Raw genomic sequence first — 20,434 nt, forward strand, 5'->3', positions numbered from 1 at the left:
AGTTTCTGATGTGTGCCAGATACATTTTCTCATCTAATATAACAACCCTATGAGGTCAATAATATTAACCCTGTTTTAGAGATGAGAGAGCTAATGCTGTGAGAAGTTTTATTTTGCCCCAAATGATATAAAGAGTAAATGGTAGAACTGAGATTAGACCTCTGGTCTAGCTGATCTCAAAATATCTGAGGCATGCTGCCTAAAATTTCTTTCTTTTTCTTTTCTTCTTTTTCTCCTTCTTCATCTTCATCTTCTCCTCCTTCTTCTTCTCCTTTTCCTCCTCCTTCTCTTCTTTCTCCTCCATTTCCTCCTTCTTTTCTTTTGTTCATTTTCTCCTTCTCCTCTTCCTCTTCCTCTTCCTTCTCTTTGTCTCTTTCCTTTTTTGTTATAGAGATACTTTATTTTTCTGTCCCAGTAGTGTGAGTAAGCACTGATAATGGCAGGTCAGTAAATCCTGTTAAAATTTCCACATTTCTCACACCCATCCACATCTCTCTCATTGATGACATTTTAGACCAGTATATGAAAGATGTGCACTGCCCGCTCTTACATGCTGACGTGTCCTTAGTACCTAGAAAAGTCAAGTACATACCTTGCCTCCACTCAGTGGCTGCCAAACACCCATTTACCAAGAATGCAAAAGGCTATGATATAAACTGCAAACTGGATATTGGGGCTCACAACCTTCTTTTGCTAAATGAGAGTTCTTATATTTCTTAGTCCAGTGAGCCAAAAATACTTTTCACATTCCTAACCAAGGCAAAAGTCTTCATAGTTAGATCTGTGTTAGGAGAGAAAGATATAGATGGACAAATGCAGCTCTTTATTTATGGAAGAAACAGAAGCTAGACGATTCTCAGTACTTATCTCAGAAAACCCTGCCAGTCTCGAAAAGCAAAGCTGTTACTTGTATATCCTTACAAGGAGTAAGGGTAGAATCCTTGCCTTGAATAAATTAGAAAAGGTAAATGTGTCTAAAAGGAACCAAAGACATAGTACAGATGTTTCTCAACTTAGATCGAAGTTAAATCCCGACAAACTTATCATAAACTGAAAATGTCCTAAGTTGAAATACAGTTAATACATCTAACCTACCAAATATCATAGCTTAGCTAAGCCTGCCTTATACATGTTCAGAACACAATATCCAAAAAATGCTGGCAACATGGTACACTATAGAGTATCAATTGTTCACCCTCATGATTGCATGCCTGATGGGAGCTGGGGCTCACTGCCTTTGCCCAACATTATGAAAGAGTAAACTACCATGTATTGCTAACCCAGGAAGAGAGTAAAATTTCAAGTACAGTTTCTACTAAGTGCATATCACTTTTCCACCATTGTTAAGTCAAAAACTCCTGAATTGAACCATCATAAATCAGGGACTGTCTGTATTGATAATCATAATCATCACAATTAGCATTTTGATAGTCAGCCTCCAAGATGGCCCCTAAATGGTTCTCACTTTCTGGTCTTCATGTCCATGTATATTCTCTTCCCACACTAAATAGACTGATCTGTGCAGCTAACAGGATATTATAGGAGGATAGGGTATGACTTCTTAAGCTGTATCGCAGAAGACATTGCTCTCACTTGGATTAGTCACTGTGAAGGAAATCAGCTGCCATGTTGTGAGAACACTCAAGCAGCCCTGTAGAAAAATCTTTGTGGTGAGGAACTGAGGCCTCCTGTCAAAAGCCAGCACCCAACTTGCCATCCATGTTAGTAAGTCATCTTGAAACGTGATCTTACAATCCCCTCAAGCCTTTAGATAACCATAGACTTGGCTGACATTTTAACTGCTACTCACAAGATAGCCTGAGCTAAAAACCATCCAGCTAAGCTGCTACTAGATTTCTGGCCCACACACACTGTGAGAGAGCAAACATTATTGTTGCTTGAAACTGCAAAGATTTGGGCTAATTTGTCATGAAGCAATGCAATCACAATAATAACTATTTAACATCTTCTATGGGTCGTGCACTTTACTATGCTAACAACTTTACACATACCATATTTAATCTTCACAAAATTCTAAAAAGTCTTATTACCATTCTGATATTGCAAATAGTAAAAGGCAAGTAAGGCACAGAAAAGCTTATAGACTTTTCCAAGGTCAAACTCTAAGTAGAAGAGGTGAGAGTTGAACACACAATGTATGTATGTACTACAAATTCCTTGCCCTTCCACTTATACCCTGCTGCTGCACACATACACAATACGTAAATAAATAGTCTATAAATAAATCAAAAGTGGACAGAGCATATGCTTGCTTTTCTGTGTTCATTTGGAGCAGATTAAGATACCTCTTACTGTAAGGTCGGTGGATAATGGGGAAAAGTCAGACCCGCGAACTTTGGCTAGGACCGCCCACAACCAAGCATGCCAAAAGAAACTTCCCAAGAACCCTTTGGAAAAAAGCGACCGTCTGCCAGCCAGTGAGATTTCACCACATCATATTAGCTCGACCACCCTAGGGACCCTTTAAATATCTCCCACGCGGGTCACCACTTGCGACCTCCTTGGCCTCCATCTTTCCTCGGGGCGAGGGAACCTCATCGGGTGGGATGTGTGCTCTGTACTCAATAAAGCCTTTTACTATTCCACACTTCATGGCTCCGGCCCCTTCCTTCCTTCTCGGCGGGGAAAAATACCTTACATTTTGGTGCCAAAAACCCGGGAGGAGTTTGACGTCTGCAAGGACTGCTCCTCTTCCCATCCCCTCTGAGAAAGAACCAGGATCTTCAACCTTCCACCCACTTCGGCGCACAGTGCTGTAAGTCCCCTGCCTCCAGCCTTCCTCTCAGTTCTTTCCTCCAAGACTCCCTGTCCGAAACTGTAGCTATGTCAAGGAAGTCTTTCCATTCTGAGTGCATGTGCTTGTGGAGATGTCCTGAGCACATCCACTTTACCTTTTCCATCTGTGGCCAGAGCTTGAGTTTTGGGACTCTGATACTCAAATCTGACCACTCTGAGGACTGAGGGTGGCCGTGGGGGCACAAGAATCTCCCTCCCTAAAAAAGAAGAAACTGTTCTTCTTCTCCGCTGTGGCCAGGCCACAGAACCCACTGAATTAGCCTCCTGAAGGGACTTTCAGTTTTAACACCCTCACCAATTTAACTATTGCCAAAAAAGCTGGGAACTGATTGGAGATCTCTTACATACACAGCTTCTAATTATTCACGTGCCCGTCCTTAATCTCTGTGCTGCCTGTTCCACCACACAGGCCCATTTTCTGGCCAGAGAAACCTCACCTAAAACCTCCATTCCTGATCTTTCCTTCTCTGTGGACTCCCAACTCTCTTTCCCTCCTGCCTGACCCCCAGGGTCACCTCTCTCTCTCGGGACTTCTCTCGTTCCTCTGCAGACCTCTTCACTCCAAAAGCCCCGTCCCTTTGCAAAATCCTGTTTCTTATTCACCACTACCATTCTGTATTTCTCCTCTCCTGCTGGCCAGGGGCCCCTCCCTTCTCCACTGTGTTCTTAAACCCCTCCTCCATCAGGCCATTCTCAGCCTGGCATTGGCTCTTACACTGGTTTGCAGGACATCCAACCCCAATTTTCTTGCAGGAAGTTCTGGCCCTGTCCTGCCTTTGGCTCTAGCGTTTCTGGCCGGATCTGGGTGCTGGGCTCCCCACAAGCCCCCTTCCTCTTATTCTCAACCCGCAAACCCCTATCCAGGACCTGTGAACATAACATTTAAAGTTTTTAATGGTCTCAACTAGTAGAAACAGGCCAAGGCTGTTCACCAGGCTTGCATGCAGCAGAAGGTAACACTCCAAACCCAGGCTCTTGTGACAGCCCTGAGGCCAGTAGAACAACAGAGGCAAGGCACAGGAAGTGCCTGGCCCAAGTCTGGGCTGCAAAGAAAATCCCCAACAGCCACTTGCTTTAAGTGTGGCAAGCAGGACCACTGGTCCTGGCAGGGCCCCTTCCCGCAGCTGCCCACTGAGCCCTGCCCTGACTGCAAGCATCCCCGTCTCTGGTGGAGCAATTGCCCCTTTGGGCAACAGGTTTTTCCTCAGTGCCTCTACGTGGAGGACAAGCCACCCAAATGGGAGGCCAATCCAGCCAGGTGGGCACATTGCTCAAACTCCTAGGACACAGCCTGGACTTGGAGAACCCAGGGTATGCTGCAACTAGTGGGTAAGTCTATCTCATTTCTTGTGGACACAGGGGCTACCTTCTCTGTTTTGCCATCACACTCTGGATCTCTAAGTCCCTCATAGGTCTCGGTTATGGAAATGGATGAGGCCCCTTCTTTTTCCCTTTTTACACCACTCCTGACATGCAGTTTTGCCTCAAGCTTGCCTCCATACAGGACCACTGGCAGTCGGAACCACTGGACTCCACCCATCTCCAGCTCACCAAAAGGCTGAACTCTGCAAATCCCCTTATTACTCCTCTTTTTTTTAAATCCTTACAGGACCGCATCCGTGAAGTTTCTCAACTCACGGCCACACAGATGTTCCTCCTGACACCCCTCAAAGCCAGCACCTTCTGATCTCCCCCTCCCCATGACACCCCTAATCAGCAGGAAGTAGCCAGATGAATAAACGGCGCCCCTTTTCTATTTAACACAAAAGGTCAGAATGTAAGGTCGGTAGATAATGGGGAAAAGTCAGACCTGTGAACTTTGGCTAGGACCGCCCACAACCAAGCACGCCAAAAGAAACTTCCCAGGAACCCTTGGAAAAAAGCAACCGTCTGCCAGCCAGTGAGATTTCACCACGTTATATTAGCTCGACCACTCTAAGGACCCTTTAAATATCTGCCACACGGGTCACCACTTGGGACCTCCCTGGCCTCCATCTTTCCTCGGGGTGAGGGAACCTCGCCGGGCGGGATGCGCGCTCTGTACTCAACAAAGCCTTTTACTATTCCACACTTCGTGGCTTCGGCCCCTTCCTTCCTTCTCGGCGGGGAAAAATACCTTACACTTACCATGAACAAATTAGATATAACGAATTACATAATCTAGAAGAAATAGATAAACTTCTGGAAACATACAACCTACTAAGAATGAACTTAGGAAGAAATAGAAAATCTGAACAGACCTGCCCTCAATATCCTTGGCCACTGATGTGGCTCTAGCCCTAACCTGGAAGGCCCTCCTTGGGTCCAAGCCCCCACCTGCCAGTGAGTCCTGTCACTGCCCAGAGCCTCACTGTGGAGCCCCTGCTGCGTCTAGCCTTTAGGAGAGAAGCGCTGCTGCATAACCAACGATGTTTGCTCTGTTCTCAGACCTTATAATTCACATAGCTGGTTTTGCTTTACCACAGAGATAGTCATTGCAAAAATTCATTTGATTTTCAGCTATTTTCAGGTATTGCCAGACCCAATTTATCCTCCAATTTCCTGTATGATGTTTATAACTTACCTCTCAGCCAACCAGCACAGATTTCCCTGTTCAAAGATAAGGTCATAATGACCCAATTACAGAATAAGAAGCAATAGAGATTCTGCTGGGACTTCTGTATGAGAGTCTCATTTTTTTTATACTGCCTAGAATTTGGGAGGATGTAAATTCTGCCATGTGAAGGGCACGTGTGGGTCTGGGAATGGAGTTGACACTGAGCAAGTTGAGTTAAGAGGAGAAAAACAGACAGGATCCCCAGCTCCTACATCAAGATGCACAGAAAGGCAGATTTATTTCTGGATTTCCTATTTACATGCATCAATGAATTACCTATTTTTGCTTAAGCTAATTTAGGTTGTGATTAAAGACTCCTTTAATCACATATTTTTACCTTCCATGGTTTGAATTCCAGTTCCTCTAGGCTTGGGGCCTGGATTCTGTCTGATGGCCAGAATTCTCCTAACTCCTTCCCGACCTGGCCTCTCTCATGCTGCTCAGCTATGAAGCTTTTGGGTGCCACACCTCTAAATTCCCCTTCCCAGAGATCAGCCCACCTGTATGGATGTTCCAAAATGGGACCCTTGACCCTTCCCCCTTGACCTCTTCACCCGAGTTCTGGGATAAGGCGTCCGATACAGATGTCCCAGGAAAAGCCTCCTAGAAACACACTACTCGAACTGTCTCTTGGGTGCCTTGAGAGCAAACATGTTTCTCCCTCCCTTTATTTGTTTCTCAGATGCTACGGTTGGTTTACGTAGATTTAATGAATTTCCTGAAAAACACCTTAAGCTATATATTTTTTATTTTTTTAAAATTGAATTTATTAGGTCTCAGGGACAAAATTTTATACCATCTGTACATTGTATTGTGTGTTCACCACCCCAAGCCAAGTCTCCTTCCATCACCATTTATCCCCCCTCGACCCTCTTCTACCCCCCCACCCCCTTTTCCTCTGATGATCACCATGCTGTTGTCTGTCTGTGAGAGTTTCTTTGTTTAATCCCTTCACCTTTTTCACCCAGTCCCCCATACCCCCTCCCCTCTGACAGCGTCAGTCTGTTCTATTTCTATAAGTGTTTCTATTTTGTTTGTTAGTGTATTTTGTTCTTTAGATTCTACCTATAAGTGAAATCATATGGTACTTGTTTCTCTCTGACTGGCTTATTTCACTTAGCATAATGCTCTCCAAGTCCATCCATGCTGTTGCAAAGGGTAAGGTTTTCTTATTTTTTTGAGGCTGAGTAGTATTCCATTGTGTAAATGTACCACAGCTTTTTTATCCACTTGTCTACTGATGGGCACTTGGGCATGCTGTTGTGTTTCATTGTCGACATGAGGTACAAGTTGGGGGATGGAGATGAGAATGTAAATGGATACAATCTTTCTGGAAAATGAGTTGGTAACAAGAATCAATAAGTCTTTAAAAATATTAATGCTCTTTGCCCCAATAATTCTACTCTAAAAATATTGAGTATAAAAACATAGATAAAAGTGAAGTGGTTACCAGGGGGAGGGGGACGAAAGAGGGGGTGGGGGAATGGTTGTAAAAAGGGACAAATATAAGGTGATGGAAAAGGATTTGACTTTGGGCAATGGGTATACAACATAGTCAACAGTTCAAATGCTATAGAAATGTTTACCTGAAACCTGTGTACATGTCATCTGGTTAAAGTTAATATTCTAAATAAAATTTAAAAAATAAATAAAATAATTATGCAAATGAAGTAAAAAAAACTATTTTTTTTTACAAATAATTTTATGGTAGACTTATTTATAGGAGAAAAACATCTGGAATGACACATATGCACAACAGTAGGATGTATATTTTTATAAACCAGGCTACCCATAAAAGGTGGAAGATACTAAAGCTTTTAAAAATAAATATGCCTTTAAAATGCTCATAAAATGCTCATGGACCTAGTCAGTACACCCCTAGTAATCTATTTTAAGACAATAACCTAAAATGTAGACAAAAAAGTATACACAAAGATTGATAAATTATTCATAAGGCTGAGAAACTAGAATCAAATTAAATATCCAACATTATTGGCACGGGAAAATATTTCCGTCATAATATTAAGTGAAAAATCAGAATAAAATTTTATATCTGAATGATGTAAACTATGTAAAATAAAATTATACATGCATAAAAAGGCAAAGAAGTAAATGTGTTAAAATATTAAACAGTGATTGCCTCTGGGAGATCACTGATATTTTCATCTTTATAACTTCTCTCTGTTTTTCAAAACTTGCACCATGGGTATGTGCAATTTTTCAAATAAAGTTATTATAAAAAGATGGTACATATGTAAACTACATAGCAACATGAAGATTGTTTATGAAATAATGTTAAGTGAAAAAAGATGTATATAAAAACTTACTGTGATTGCAATTATGTAAATATGTTTCTGCATATAGACAAGAGCTGAAAAGGAAAATGTATAAATAGAATTAGGTTTTGTATTGTGCTAAGGCTGTGGGATTAGGAGTAATTTATTTTGCTTCTCTAAAGATCTCCTTAAAGTTGTTTTCATGATACGTGTGCGTTTTCTGAACATTATTCTCTCTGCACATCCACTGCGCTGCTGACTCTCCAGCTGTGAGGCCAGGAGTCCTTTGATGTGGCTCCACTCCTGGTCCTGACCCTTTGTACTGTCTCCACAGGTCGGTTGGCTCTAAAAATGACCATGAAATAGGTAATAATGGCTAGTTTGGCCTCTCTTGGTCTTTTTTGTCTCCAAAGGGGCTAACTTTACATCTTGAGGGACTTTAATTGGAGACAAAGCCTAAAATGGTCATGCAATGGCCAGCAGTCTCACTCTACCACCATTTAACATAATTACTGTTTCAGCAGTGCTAAGAAAACTTGTGGATGTTTTCAACAAGAAAAACCTACCTGTGATTTTTTTTTGGAGGTTTCTGTGATATCCTAGAATATTAAGGGGTCTCTTCAGGACATAGCCTCATTGGTAGAAAGTCCTAGCGACTGTGCTATCCTGGACTTCCCAGACTTTCTGTACCCCCAGCAAAGCGAGTCAGCGTGAACGCTGTCTGAGAAAGAGGACTCCACGGGCCAGTATCACAGATAAAGTCATATTTATATGTAGCAGTGGGAAAGACAAAGGATTCGGAATCAGACAGATCTAGAATTAAATCCTGACCCCATCAGTTATTAACAGTGTCACGTGGGCAATTCACCTAATCATGCAGCGCCTTTACTTCTCATCTGCAAAGCAGGAAAGTGACACCCGTATTAAGGAATAGCAGCAAGAATTATGTGAAAAATGTATGTAAAGCACTACACACCTCTTCAGCACTGAGTGTCAGTATTAGATACTTCCTAAACGTTGTCCTTTCCATTTGTACCATCAAAAAGCTACGGCCATTTGACAAGTGTGCCAAGATAATTTGATGGAAAAAGAACAGTCTTTTCAACAAATGGTGCTGAAAAAAACCGGACAGCTATGCTCAAAAGAGGTAATTTGGACTTCTATCTAATGTCATATAAAAATGAACTCATAAGAGCACATCTTTGTGACCTTGGGTTAGGCAGTGTTTTCTTAGCTATGACACCAAAAGTACAAGCAACAAAAGGAAAAAATAGATATAGTAAACCTTATCAACATCAAAATTGTTTTTTGCTTCGAAGGGCATCAAGTAAGTGAAAAGACAACACACAGCACAGGAAAAAATATTTGCAAATCATATATCTGATGAAAGACATTGCACCTATATTATGTATTTTAAAACTTTTAAAATTAAACAATAAAGAGATAAATATAACCTAATTAAAGGTGGGCAATAATAATCTGACTAAATATTTCTCTAAATAAGACATACACACAGCCAATAGGCACATGAAAAGATTTTTAACATCATTAGTCATGAGGGAAATGCAAATAAAAACCACAATGAGATACTACTTTATATACACTAGGATGACCAGCATCAAAAGACAGATAATAGCAGGTGTCAAAGAGGGCGTGGGGAAGCTGGAAGTATCCTACATTGCTGACGAGAATGTAAAACGGTGCAGCTATGCTGGAACACAATTTGGCAGTTTCTCAAAATGTTTATCTTAATGTTTACCATGCAAACCAACAATTCCATTCTTAGGTTTATAGCCAAGAGAATTCAAAACATATGTTCACACAGAAACTTGTATACAAATGTCCATAGCAGCATTATTCATAATAGCCCCCAAATGAAAACAACCCTAAATGTCTAATAGATGAATGAATACATGGACTATGATATAACCATACAATGGAATATTATTCAGGAATAAAAAGGAATGAAGTACTGATACATGCTATATATAATATGGATGAATCTTGAAAACATTATGCTAAATAAAAGTTGAGTCATGAAAGACCACATATTGTACAATCCCACTTATACGGAATGTCTAGAAGAGGTAAATCCATGGAGATAGAAGATTAGTAATTGTCAGGACACCGGGAAAGGCAGAAACGGGGAGTAACGGGGAGTAGGAGTGGGTATAGAATCTATTTTTCTGGTGATGATAATGTTCTGAAATTAGTGATGATGGTTTCACAACACTAACTATACTGAAAACTATTAAATGGTGCACTTTATTTTTATTCCTTTATATTTTTAAAATATTTACTTAATTGATTTTAGAGAGAGAAGGGGGTGGGGGAGAGAGAGAGACATCAATTTGTTGTTCCACCCATTTATGCATTCATTGGTTGATTCCTGTATGTGCCCTGACTGGGGCTTAAACCCACAACCTTGGCTTATCAGGATGCTGCTCAATTGAGCTAACCAGCCCAGGGCCTTCAATGGTGCACTTTAAAGGATAAATTTTATAACATGTGAATTATATTTCAATAAAGCTGTTACTTTAAATTTTTATTTGTTTTTTTAATGTTCCTTCTTTTTTTATTTGGAAATTACACTTAATGGCATGATATTCACTGGTCTATAGCAGGGGTCAGGAACCTATGGCTTGCGAGCCAGATGTGGCTCTTTTGATGGCTGCATCTGGCTCGCAGACAAATCTTTAATAAAAAAATAATAACGTTAAAAATATAAAACATTCTCATGTATTACAATCCATTCAATTTCCTACCACTCATGTTCATGGTTGCGGGTGGCTGGAGCCAATCACAGCTGTCCTCTTGGACAACACCAAATTTTTATTGGATAATGCGTTTACATACACGGGTCATTATATGGCTCTCACAGAATTACATTTTAAAATATGTGGCGTTCATGGCTCTCTCAGCCAAAAAGGTTCCCGACCCTGGACTATAGGATCGCACAGGTTTCAGGTGTACATCCCCATGGCGTGCGTCTATACCTTGTATTGTGTACCTATTACCCAAAGTCAAACTTCTTCTGTCACCGTATATTTGGCCACCTACACCCCCACTACCCCCATCCCCCTCTCTGTTGTAATCACCTCACTTTTGTCTATTTCTATGAGTCTCAGTTTTATATCCCATATAGGAGTGCAATCATAGAGTTCTTAACTTTTCCTGACTGTCTTGTTTCACTTAGCATAACACAGATTTCTTATACACTCACTGATGGCACTTGGACTGCTTCTAACTCTTGGCTACTATAACTCACACTGTAATGAACACAGGGGTGCATATATTCTTTCAAATTAGTATTTTGGGATTTTTAAAAAATTCTTTTTCCATCATTGTATATTTATTCCTCTTTATCCACCCCCCCCCCAAAACACACACTCCTCATGACCAGCACTTTTAACTTCATGACAGAAACCTAAAAATACTTCTAGAAGTGCAATAAGATATAATAATTATTGCCAAATATTCTAGTTCTCTTCACTGCAGTGCCCTTCCCTGTGGGAAGATTCTACATCTCTAACTTTTTTAATTTAAGAGTAGTCATATCACTTGATTTGACCAAGGAAATCTGGGGAGAAATGATGCCTTTAAAATTTTTTTTTTAAGGGCAGGAGCACGGCTCACTCTGCCTGCCATTACCCTCTGCCACGACGAGCCGCGTGGCAGGTGCTGCTGGTCCTTTCCCCAGCCTCACAGACCCTCCTGCGCTTGTTACTTCTGTGCACGTGTAATAACCTCCCATCGCTGACGCCTGCATCTCTCTCCGCAGCACGTCCTCTGGCCACTGGGATCTGTTATGTCCACACACTGAGCAGACTGGAGGTGTCAGGGAAGTAACACACCCACTGCCAATCCCACTCCTGTGCCCCTCGGAGGGATAACTGTGACACGTACTTCCCGGAGTTCCCCGGTTTACGTCCTGCTGCTGTCAGCGGTGGATCGCTTGGTAAATCTTTCTTGGCTTTCTTCCCTTTCCTGTATGACTTCCCCACTCCTGCCCAGGACTCTGGGATCACCTCCCAAAGAAGCTACTTGCACTAAATCTTCGCAAGGTCTGCTCCTCAGGAAACCCAAACTCAGACACCCAGCAGTGTTTCCAACAGAAACTCTTCAGCCAGCCCGGTGCACAGTGAAGTGATGTGGAGCAGCGCCGACGCCGATCCACCGGGATGCGCTCCCGCACTGAGAAGAAACCCTTGTGTTTGAAGTCCCGGTGATTTTGATGTCATGGCCCCTTCAGGGTAACTCAGCCTGCTGACCTGTGCGCATTTTGTCAGCAATTCTCATTCCAGGGATTTTCCCAAACAAATAATTAGAGATGCTCATGTGACTTTTATATAGAAATGTTCCTTGTGGTGTTATTTATAATTAAATAATTAGGGATAATGTACTATATAACAGAGGATTAAAATATAACAGAATGCTTTTCAGCTACATAAAATTCACTCTTAGAGAATATTTAATTACACTGAAAAATGTTCACAGTAGATTTCAATAAAACGGTTTCTATAGTAGCACTCTAACTTTATTTTTAAAATAACATATATTTGTATATGGGTGTACAGAAAATAAGAATTTCTCTTCTCAGTCTGGTGGTTGGGGTTTTACTTGGATAGGAAATAACACTTCCCCATATTGCCTCCCTTCCTTGACTGGGTTATGGGAGAATAAAATTTTAAAACATAAGGAAGAAACTATAGTTGGCCTTCTGGATCAAATAACTATATAGGTTCATGTTTCAATAAGCCTATTCATTTACATCAAATAGTAATATTGAATAATACATGTGTATAAAAGATAATATTAATACATGTAGTTGGGCTCCATGTGAGAGAGATATCTCCAAGGAGCTGAAATGTACAGAAATGCAAAAGGATAAACAACCCTGAGGCCAGGTGCTTGCTCAGACCTGGATGTGGGATCAGGCAGTAGCAGCTGAAAGCTTGCTTTCTCCCATATTATCCGATGAAATATAGAAACTAAAAGTGCTCTAAAGGAGATGAGGATCAGAGAAAAAAGTGTGCATAGAGCAAAGACCTAGGGTGTGGTTTCCCTGTCATGAAAGGAACCTAGAAAATAAAATACAAAAGGATGTTGAAGAACTTTCTGGGAGACAGCTCCTGTGCATGATAGGCTTGGAGAGATGAGAGACACAACTGTAGGAACCAGAGCAGTGCTAAGCTCTATGCTCAAGATGTGGGTTGAGGCAACTTCCAAAACCACTACACAGGCAGGTGTGAGCAGAGCGGGAGTTTAGCAGGTCAGGGATGGGGAGAGATATAAACAAAAAACTTCCTCCTCAATGTGATCTTTACAAATTAAAATTTCAAAAGGCATAAAGAAATAGAATACTAATGTGACATTAACAAATCAATAATTGTAACCTGAATGCGCTTCAGCTGAAACTTATTTTATAGAACAAAGATTTTTAAATGAGCATATTGAGGATGTTCAAAGAAACAATGAAGACATTAAAACAAAATAAAAAAATTATAAAAGAATAGGCAGAAATAAAACAAGAAGATATAAACAAAATTAGATATCTTTTGGAAATTAAAAACATATAGTCACTAAAATACTAAAAAAGATAAGAAAAATTTAGATTAAACATGGTCAAAAAGTGAATTTATGAATGCAGGTTACTTGTGGGGAAGTCAGACTCAGTGCAGTAAGATAAAACAACAAAAATGACAAAGAATCAGTGAAGAACCAAGCCACTTGAGAGAATCCAATAGTCATCTAATAAATATTGTTAAAGAAGAGAATCAAAGGAATGGGGATAAAGCAATATTTGAAAAGATAATTTAGTAATGCTTTCTCAGAAATACAGACAGATTCTCAGGTGGAAAGTATACTCACAGTAGGAAGCAAGGTAAATAGAAATAAATGCATACCTAGATACATCAAAGTAAAAAAAGCAGAACATTAAGATTTTTTAAAGTCTTGAGACCTACCCAAGAAAGATGTTACCAAAAACAATTAAATGACGGCAGACTCCTTAACAGCAATTTGTTTTTTTGTTTTTTGATTTTTTTTACAGAGTCAGAGAGAGAGAGAGGAGAAATAGGGACAGACAGACAGGAATGGAGAGAGATGAGAAGCATCAAGCATTAGTTTTTCGTTGCGACACCTTAGCTGTTCATTGATTGCTTTCTCATATGTGCCTTGACCGTGGGCCTTCAGTAGACCGAGTAACCCCTTGCTGGAGCCAGCGACCTTGGGTCCAAGCTGGTGAGCTTTGCTCAAACCAGATGAGCCCGCGCTCAAGCTAGCAACCTCAGGATCTCAAACCTGGGTCCTCTGCATCCCAGCCCGATGCTCTATCCACTGCGCCACCACCTGGTCAGGTCTTAACAGCAATTATAATGTCAGAAAACCATAGGGAAAAAAACCTCAAAATACAAAGGAAAAGCTTCAAAGTATCCAAACTATCATTCCAGAGTGGAGTCCAAAAAGGACACACACAGATTAAAAGGGCTCCCAGAGACTCCCACTAAATTAGGTATTAAAGGATTCACTGGAGTAACGTTAACATAAGATAATCTTAGGATATGAAAAAATAGCTAACCTATAAAATTTTATAAACAGTGTGAGAAAAGTCAATTAGCTAACAACAGCAATACATTGTTTTTATTTTCTGCAAAAGTTTAACTTAAAAGTCTAAACATTAATAATTAGGTATTTACAGGGCAGTGTTCAACAGGTACTTAAAGCCCACTAATGCTCTTTTGCAGCTGAAAGAATGATAGAAATTTTGGTAACTGTGGACTTTGTAAGAAAGTATATAGGCAAGTATATATCCAAAGGATAAGCCGGTAAGGTTAGGAATAAAATCTGTAGCATTCAAATGGGGCTTAAAAAAATAAAAAGGCAGGTAGTACATATATAAAACATAATCCAAAGAGAAAATGAAGGATAAAAAAAGTAAAGAAAATTAATGAAAAAAAAGAAAGCACAGGTATGGTGGTAGAAATATGCCCAAATATATCAGTAATTATAATGAACATAAATAGATTAAATTCACCTGTCACAATATAAGAGTTATCTTTTTTTTTTTTTTTTAAGAAGCTAGCTGTGCTTTCAAAGATAACCATAAAAGGTCAGGGGTATCTCCCTACTAAGTATAAAGACAATATTAAAACTAAGATTTATATAAATATGACAGACAATGTGGAGTCAATGCAGAGCAAGAGTGGTGGAGCATTCAGAGAGCTCAGAAACAGAAGCGTGCATAGGAAAACTGATACATGGCATGTGCATATATCTCTTTTACTTTTTTAGACTTTTTAAAAAATTTACTCATTTTAGAGAAAGGAAAGAGAGAGAGAGAGAGAGAGAGAGAGAGAGAGAGAAGGGGGCAGGAGCAGGAAGCATCAACTCCCATATGTGCCTTGACCAGGCAAGCCCGAGGTTTTGAACTGGCAACCTCAGTGTTTCAGGTCGACAATTTATCCACTGCACACCACAGGCCAGGTGATATATGGCAGATGTGTGATTGCTAATAAATGAGAGAAAGGATGGACTAGTTTTTGTACAGTGCTGGGACAATGGTTTATCCATACATAAATTAAAAAATAATTAAATACCTAAGTTATAGACAAATATAACAAAAATAATAAATAATGCAAAGATCAGTCCCAAATAAGATAAAAACCTAAGTGTGACACAAAACTTGAAAATTCTTAGAAATAAATAGAAGAGAATATGTATCCAGGTAGGGAAGGGTTTCTTGCATAAGTCATAAAAGCAAGCTCACAAAACAAGAGATCGATACCTTCAGTCACATTAACAAAACAAAACAAAAAACATAAGCCACAATCTGGGAGAGGATATTTGCAACTCATATAAGTGACAAAGTATTGATATTCAGAATAATAAGGAACTACAAATAAATAAAAATAGAAACCCCATAAAATCATAAAAAGATATGAAAAGGCAATTCACAGAAGAATAAACCAACATGGCCAATAAACTTATGAACAGATACTCAATCCCACCAGTGCTGAGGGAAATACATAGTATCAAAGCAATGGGATACCATTTCACAGTTATTGTGATGACTAGTTAAACTTTATTAGTCTGACAATTCCATGCTTGAGAGTCTGGGAAATGGAAACTATACTTTGTGGTTGAAAGTATAAACTTGTTTAACTACTTTAGAAAAACAATTGGCCATTATGTAGTAAATTTGAATATGCATATAATCAGTTATTCCTTTCCTAGCTATATGCCATCGAGAAATTCTCAAAATTATGCACCAGAGGAGATGTACAAAATGCTCTGAGCAGCATTGCTTGCCATTGCAAAATACCTGGAAATACCCTAAATTATGATCAATAAAATAATAAATGGTTATCTAATCATTTGTAGAATACTATATAGCAGTTAAAAGGAATGAACCAGAACTACATGTATCTGTATGAATGAATCTCTACAATATAATAATGAGCAGGGAATTATTCACAGAGTAACTTTTATAGTGTGATACCATTTATAGGAATTTGTAAAACAAAACCTATTATATATTTGGATTACATAAGTATGAAGAAAAATTGAACTCATAGTGGTTACCTATATTATACATGGGATCAGGTATTAGTATAGAAAAGTCTCAATCAAATGTAAAATACTTTTAAAATAGGAGACTGGTGTAAATGGCACATTGTTGATATGATAAAGTCAAGATGTTAGAGGAGGGGACACTGAATTACTGTTCATTATATCTCTAATCTTTTCTGTATGTGTGTGTGTGTGAATGTGTGTATATTTCTATATCTCTATCTATCTCTATCTATCTATCTATCTATCTATCTATCTATCTATCTATCTATCTATCAACTTATTCACAATAAAGAAAATATGAGTTTAAAGAAGTTAGCACAGATAAGTCTTCCAAATTCCCAACCAGCAGTTCCGAAGACCCTTAGTCTATGAGGAATGGCCGCAGCAGGCTGCAGCTGTGTGTTGAGGATGGTCCGGGGAGTGTGCAGGACTCCCACGGGCAGCCCAGAGAGGCAGGAAGCCCACCTCTAGCTGCTGCAGCTTCCGGTGAGGTGGAGAATGGGGATGACTTTAAAAGTAAGAGACAGCTAATAATAGAGGAAGGTGCTTTTCACATGGAATAGAGTTGTCCAGATAACACAAGGACTAACGGTGCTCCCTAACCTGTCTATGTCACGGCACACACAGATAACACTGGTCTGGCACACTGGAGGAAAGGCTGCCACCTTGGGGGCTCCAGCTGCCTCAGGTCCCATTGTGTCCCTGAGAGCTGAGCGGAGCAGTATCTCACAGATGTATACTTCCCAGTATCACACAATGTAGTGTACTCATAGTATACCAGTGTGCCATGACACACGTATTCTTTGCTTATCTAAAGGTAGAAAAATTATAGCAGAGAAAATATTCTAAATTCTGGTAGCAGTTGGCGATTTGTAATTCCACAGCCACCCAAAGTAGTGCAGGGAGAGCCATAACGACTTTTGCTTGAATTTGTGCACTAGCATTAGGAACAGACAGGGCTCGCACAAAAGAAATGCAGTTAACAGAGCCTGAAAGTTTCCTTCTAAAGCAACTGCAGACAGATCAAGGACCATACTTTGGCATCATGTCAGGGTGTGACCATGGAGGACTGGGGTGTGGGAGCAGTCGACGTGAGTCGGCACATGGGAAGTAGAACAGGACACTGTCACAAAGCACAGCAAGCAAACAGGACAGGGCAAGGCAGTCCCTCACCAGCACCTTAGTGGGGAGAAACTGCTGGTTACACACTTAGCCACTCGACTTATATTAGCTTATGATTTGGAACTTCTTTAAAACGTAATCATATATATATATGTTAAACATAGCTCATTCTGTGGGATAGATTAAACATTATTCAATCTAATTCATCTTTGTTCTTCTAAAATCCCGAGCTCAAAAGCTCTATATGGTGGAAATACAGTAAGGTCTCCTGAACTGGGTAGGTCCAACGTACATTTCCAGCCACTGCCTCACCTATCAGTTACAGAGACCAGATAACTGGCCTCTGAGCCAGGACAGAGCCCACAGAGGCAATTTCTCAGTGTCCTTGGAAGCGAGCCAGCCGGCGCTGAGATACCGTGTAATGGGCTTCTTGGAAGGCAGGGTGCCCTGGGACAGGCGTATTGGTTACTATTACTACACTACTGACACACCTCCATGTTTATCGGTAATTAGCCACTTTTAGAGTCCACTAACCCTGCCAGACGCCCGCTCTGCGACACTAGCCCCGCTCCCAGGGTCTCAGCTCCCCACAGTCCAGTCACTAAAGTGCAAAGCCTGCAGGATGTCGGCAGGCTGTAAGTATTTTGATCCTCACCAAGGTGAACCTCCACACCTCCTCCTGAATGCTCAGTAACCCCGCTGGCAGCACCAGCTCCTTGGAGCCCAGGAGGGAACAGCACTCCTGTTAGCCAGTTTTGCCTCAAGTCCTCAAACTAAAATAAAATGCCTTTTTGGCTCAACTAAACAGCTCGACCTCTCTCTAGGCTAGATGCCAGGCCTAGGGGAAAGAAAGAGCCTTTTGATCCCACAGCCACAGCTCTGTTGGAGGACTTGACCTTTCCCTCTGAAGGTGAGGATGAAAGTCCTCCTCGGCACAGAGTCCAAACCCGGTCCCTCCCCAGAGGGGTCCTCCACCCCCCTCCCGTCCCACGCCACGTTCCAGGCGGCTTCCCCATTCCCTGTGATTTAAAAACTTCTTTCTCAGGAGACAGGACCCATCCTTGACACGTAAGTTCATCAAGTGATTTGGTGAGAACTCGACCCTGGACTATATATACAGCAACATCAGAGTATTGCCCTGCCATCTGCAGAGTCCAGAGGAGGCAGCGGGAGCTGGGAGGGAGAAAGGGCACAGCCTGCGGGGCAGGGGTTGGGGCGGAAGGGCCCTTCATGGCGCAAAGGAGTTCTGCGGTTCAGTCAGGCTGTTGGGGCAGGAGGGCAGGAGCGGCATTTGAATAGACAATCAGGCATCGCTCTGGGAAGTAAGGAAGTAAGGGAAAAGCCAAAGCAAATTGGCCACAACTACTCACCGGGGCTGGTTATTGTCAGGAGGTCAAGCTGCCGCTGTTGCTGCAAAAGAACACACATGGTGAGAGCACTGATTTGGGCCAGAGACAAGCTTATGCTTAGCAGGTCAGGGTGGATATAAAAGGGGATGTTCAGACACCAGAGCAGGGTGCACTGTGGGTAAACTGGTGCCCACTCAGTGCTGCAGGGAGACAAAGAAACTGGGCTGTCTTTTTAATAATTTGTCCTTGGGTGGTCACAGCCAAGAGGTTCTTAGAGGTCTTCCGGCCAAACCTAGGCAGGGTAGGGTGAAAGTAGGTTCACTGTTGTTCACGTGGAAAATAACACACTGATTAATAAATAATAAAACAAGAACAAACTTTGTGCTCAAGACCGTAAACCTGCTTTGCCCCGCCCTGTACTGTGTGCAGGGAACAGCCCTGGGCTCATTGGCTCGCCCCGGAATGGGTGGCCTGAGGTGTCCCTGTGCTCACACTGGCTGCACCGGGAAAGTGGCCGACATCCTGGCAATTCTCTTTGCCTTGGGTCCTTACGTCCCTGTCACCCTCCTGATGTACCTTTCTAACCAAGATATGCCTGGGCAGGTTTAGATCTTGAATCTGCTCAGCAATGCTATGACAATTTCAATTCCTGATGATCAAACTATTCCTTCTCTTAACTGAATCTTCATCTCTTTGCCCAATAGTTAAAGGAGCTAATATAAATATTTGACAGGTACCCTCGGCCACATGGATGAGGCTGCCTGTGTTTGGAGGCCACTAGCATTGGGTGCCCCACAGGCTGAGAGCACCAGTATCTTAGGAGGGTCGCCCCCGCCACGGCGTGCCTATGGGGAGGCTGTTCCGGGTTGGCTGTTGCAGGAACCTGAGGATAGAAGAGTGGGTACTGGGGGTTGGGGGTGGGGAAGAGGTGAGCAAGCCTCCTGAAGACCTAAGTCGGGATTCCTTACATCCCAGTGGATTTCTTTCTTTTCCCTATACTTGCTTGTCCATAAATAATATGAAAAATCTATTGTTTTTTTTTAAAGGGTATCCAAACAAGCTCCACTTTGGGAATCATTCCTACAGGCTACACATTGTAGAAATTTCTGATTACTTGGCATTTCATTTAAGGGCTTCTTTGCTATATTTCACCTTCCCTTCATTTTCCTCTTTATCTTGTCTCTCTCCAAGAAGGGCTTTCTGAAATTCTGCTTACGTCGAAAGGGAACGGCAGCAACAGTTTTGAGTACCAACTATCGGCCAGGGACAATAATACCAGGAGCTTCGAGGTGTCACTTCTTTTTATACTCTTGGCAGTACTACAGGGTTGGTATTGTACAGAGAGGGACATGAGGTTCCAAGAGGCGACATGATCTGTCCAAGACCACATCTTCATTAAATGGCAGGGCCAGAATTAGAATTCAGTCAGTCTAATCCTGGCTTGAAAGACTAAAATGTGACAAGGCACACACACTATTACAAGGATGCCTAGTATTTCATAGGCTCTCAATTATAAGAAAGACTTAGTATTGGTGTTATCAGTATATACCATATGACCCTTGAGTTATATAAGCTACCGTTGCCCTTCTCATAGAATTACAGATGCTTGGAACTCAGAGGTCACCAAGTCTGACCTGCTTCCAGGACAGGAATCCTCTCTTCAATGCCCTACTCGTTGTACAAACTGCTTTTGTTTCCTC

At 41.3% G+C, this 20,434-nt stretch overlaps 1 protein-coding gene across 1 annotated transcript in view; it reads right to left on the reverse strand.

The window, feature by feature from the left end:
* The window catches only part of AGBL4 (AGBL carboxypeptidase 4), a 1,215,313-nt gene that overhangs the window by 303,699 nt on the left and 891,180 nt on the right, over positions 1–20,434 (reverse strand). The window contains exon 6 of the mRNA XM_066376234.1: positions 18,756–18,795. Coding sequence (XP_066232331.1) covers positions 18,756–18,795 — 40 coding nt within the window. The remainder of the gene's footprint in view (positions 1–18,755; positions 18,796–20,434) is intronic.

The sequence above is a fragment of the Saccopteryx leptura genome, chromosome 3 (genome assembly GCF_036850995.1).
Source record: "Saccopteryx leptura isolate mSacLep1 chromosome 3, mSacLep1_pri_phased_curated, whole genome shotgun sequence".
Classification (NCBI taxonomy): Eukaryota; Metazoa; Chordata; class Mammalia; order Chiroptera; family Emballonuridae; genus Saccopteryx; species Saccopteryx leptura.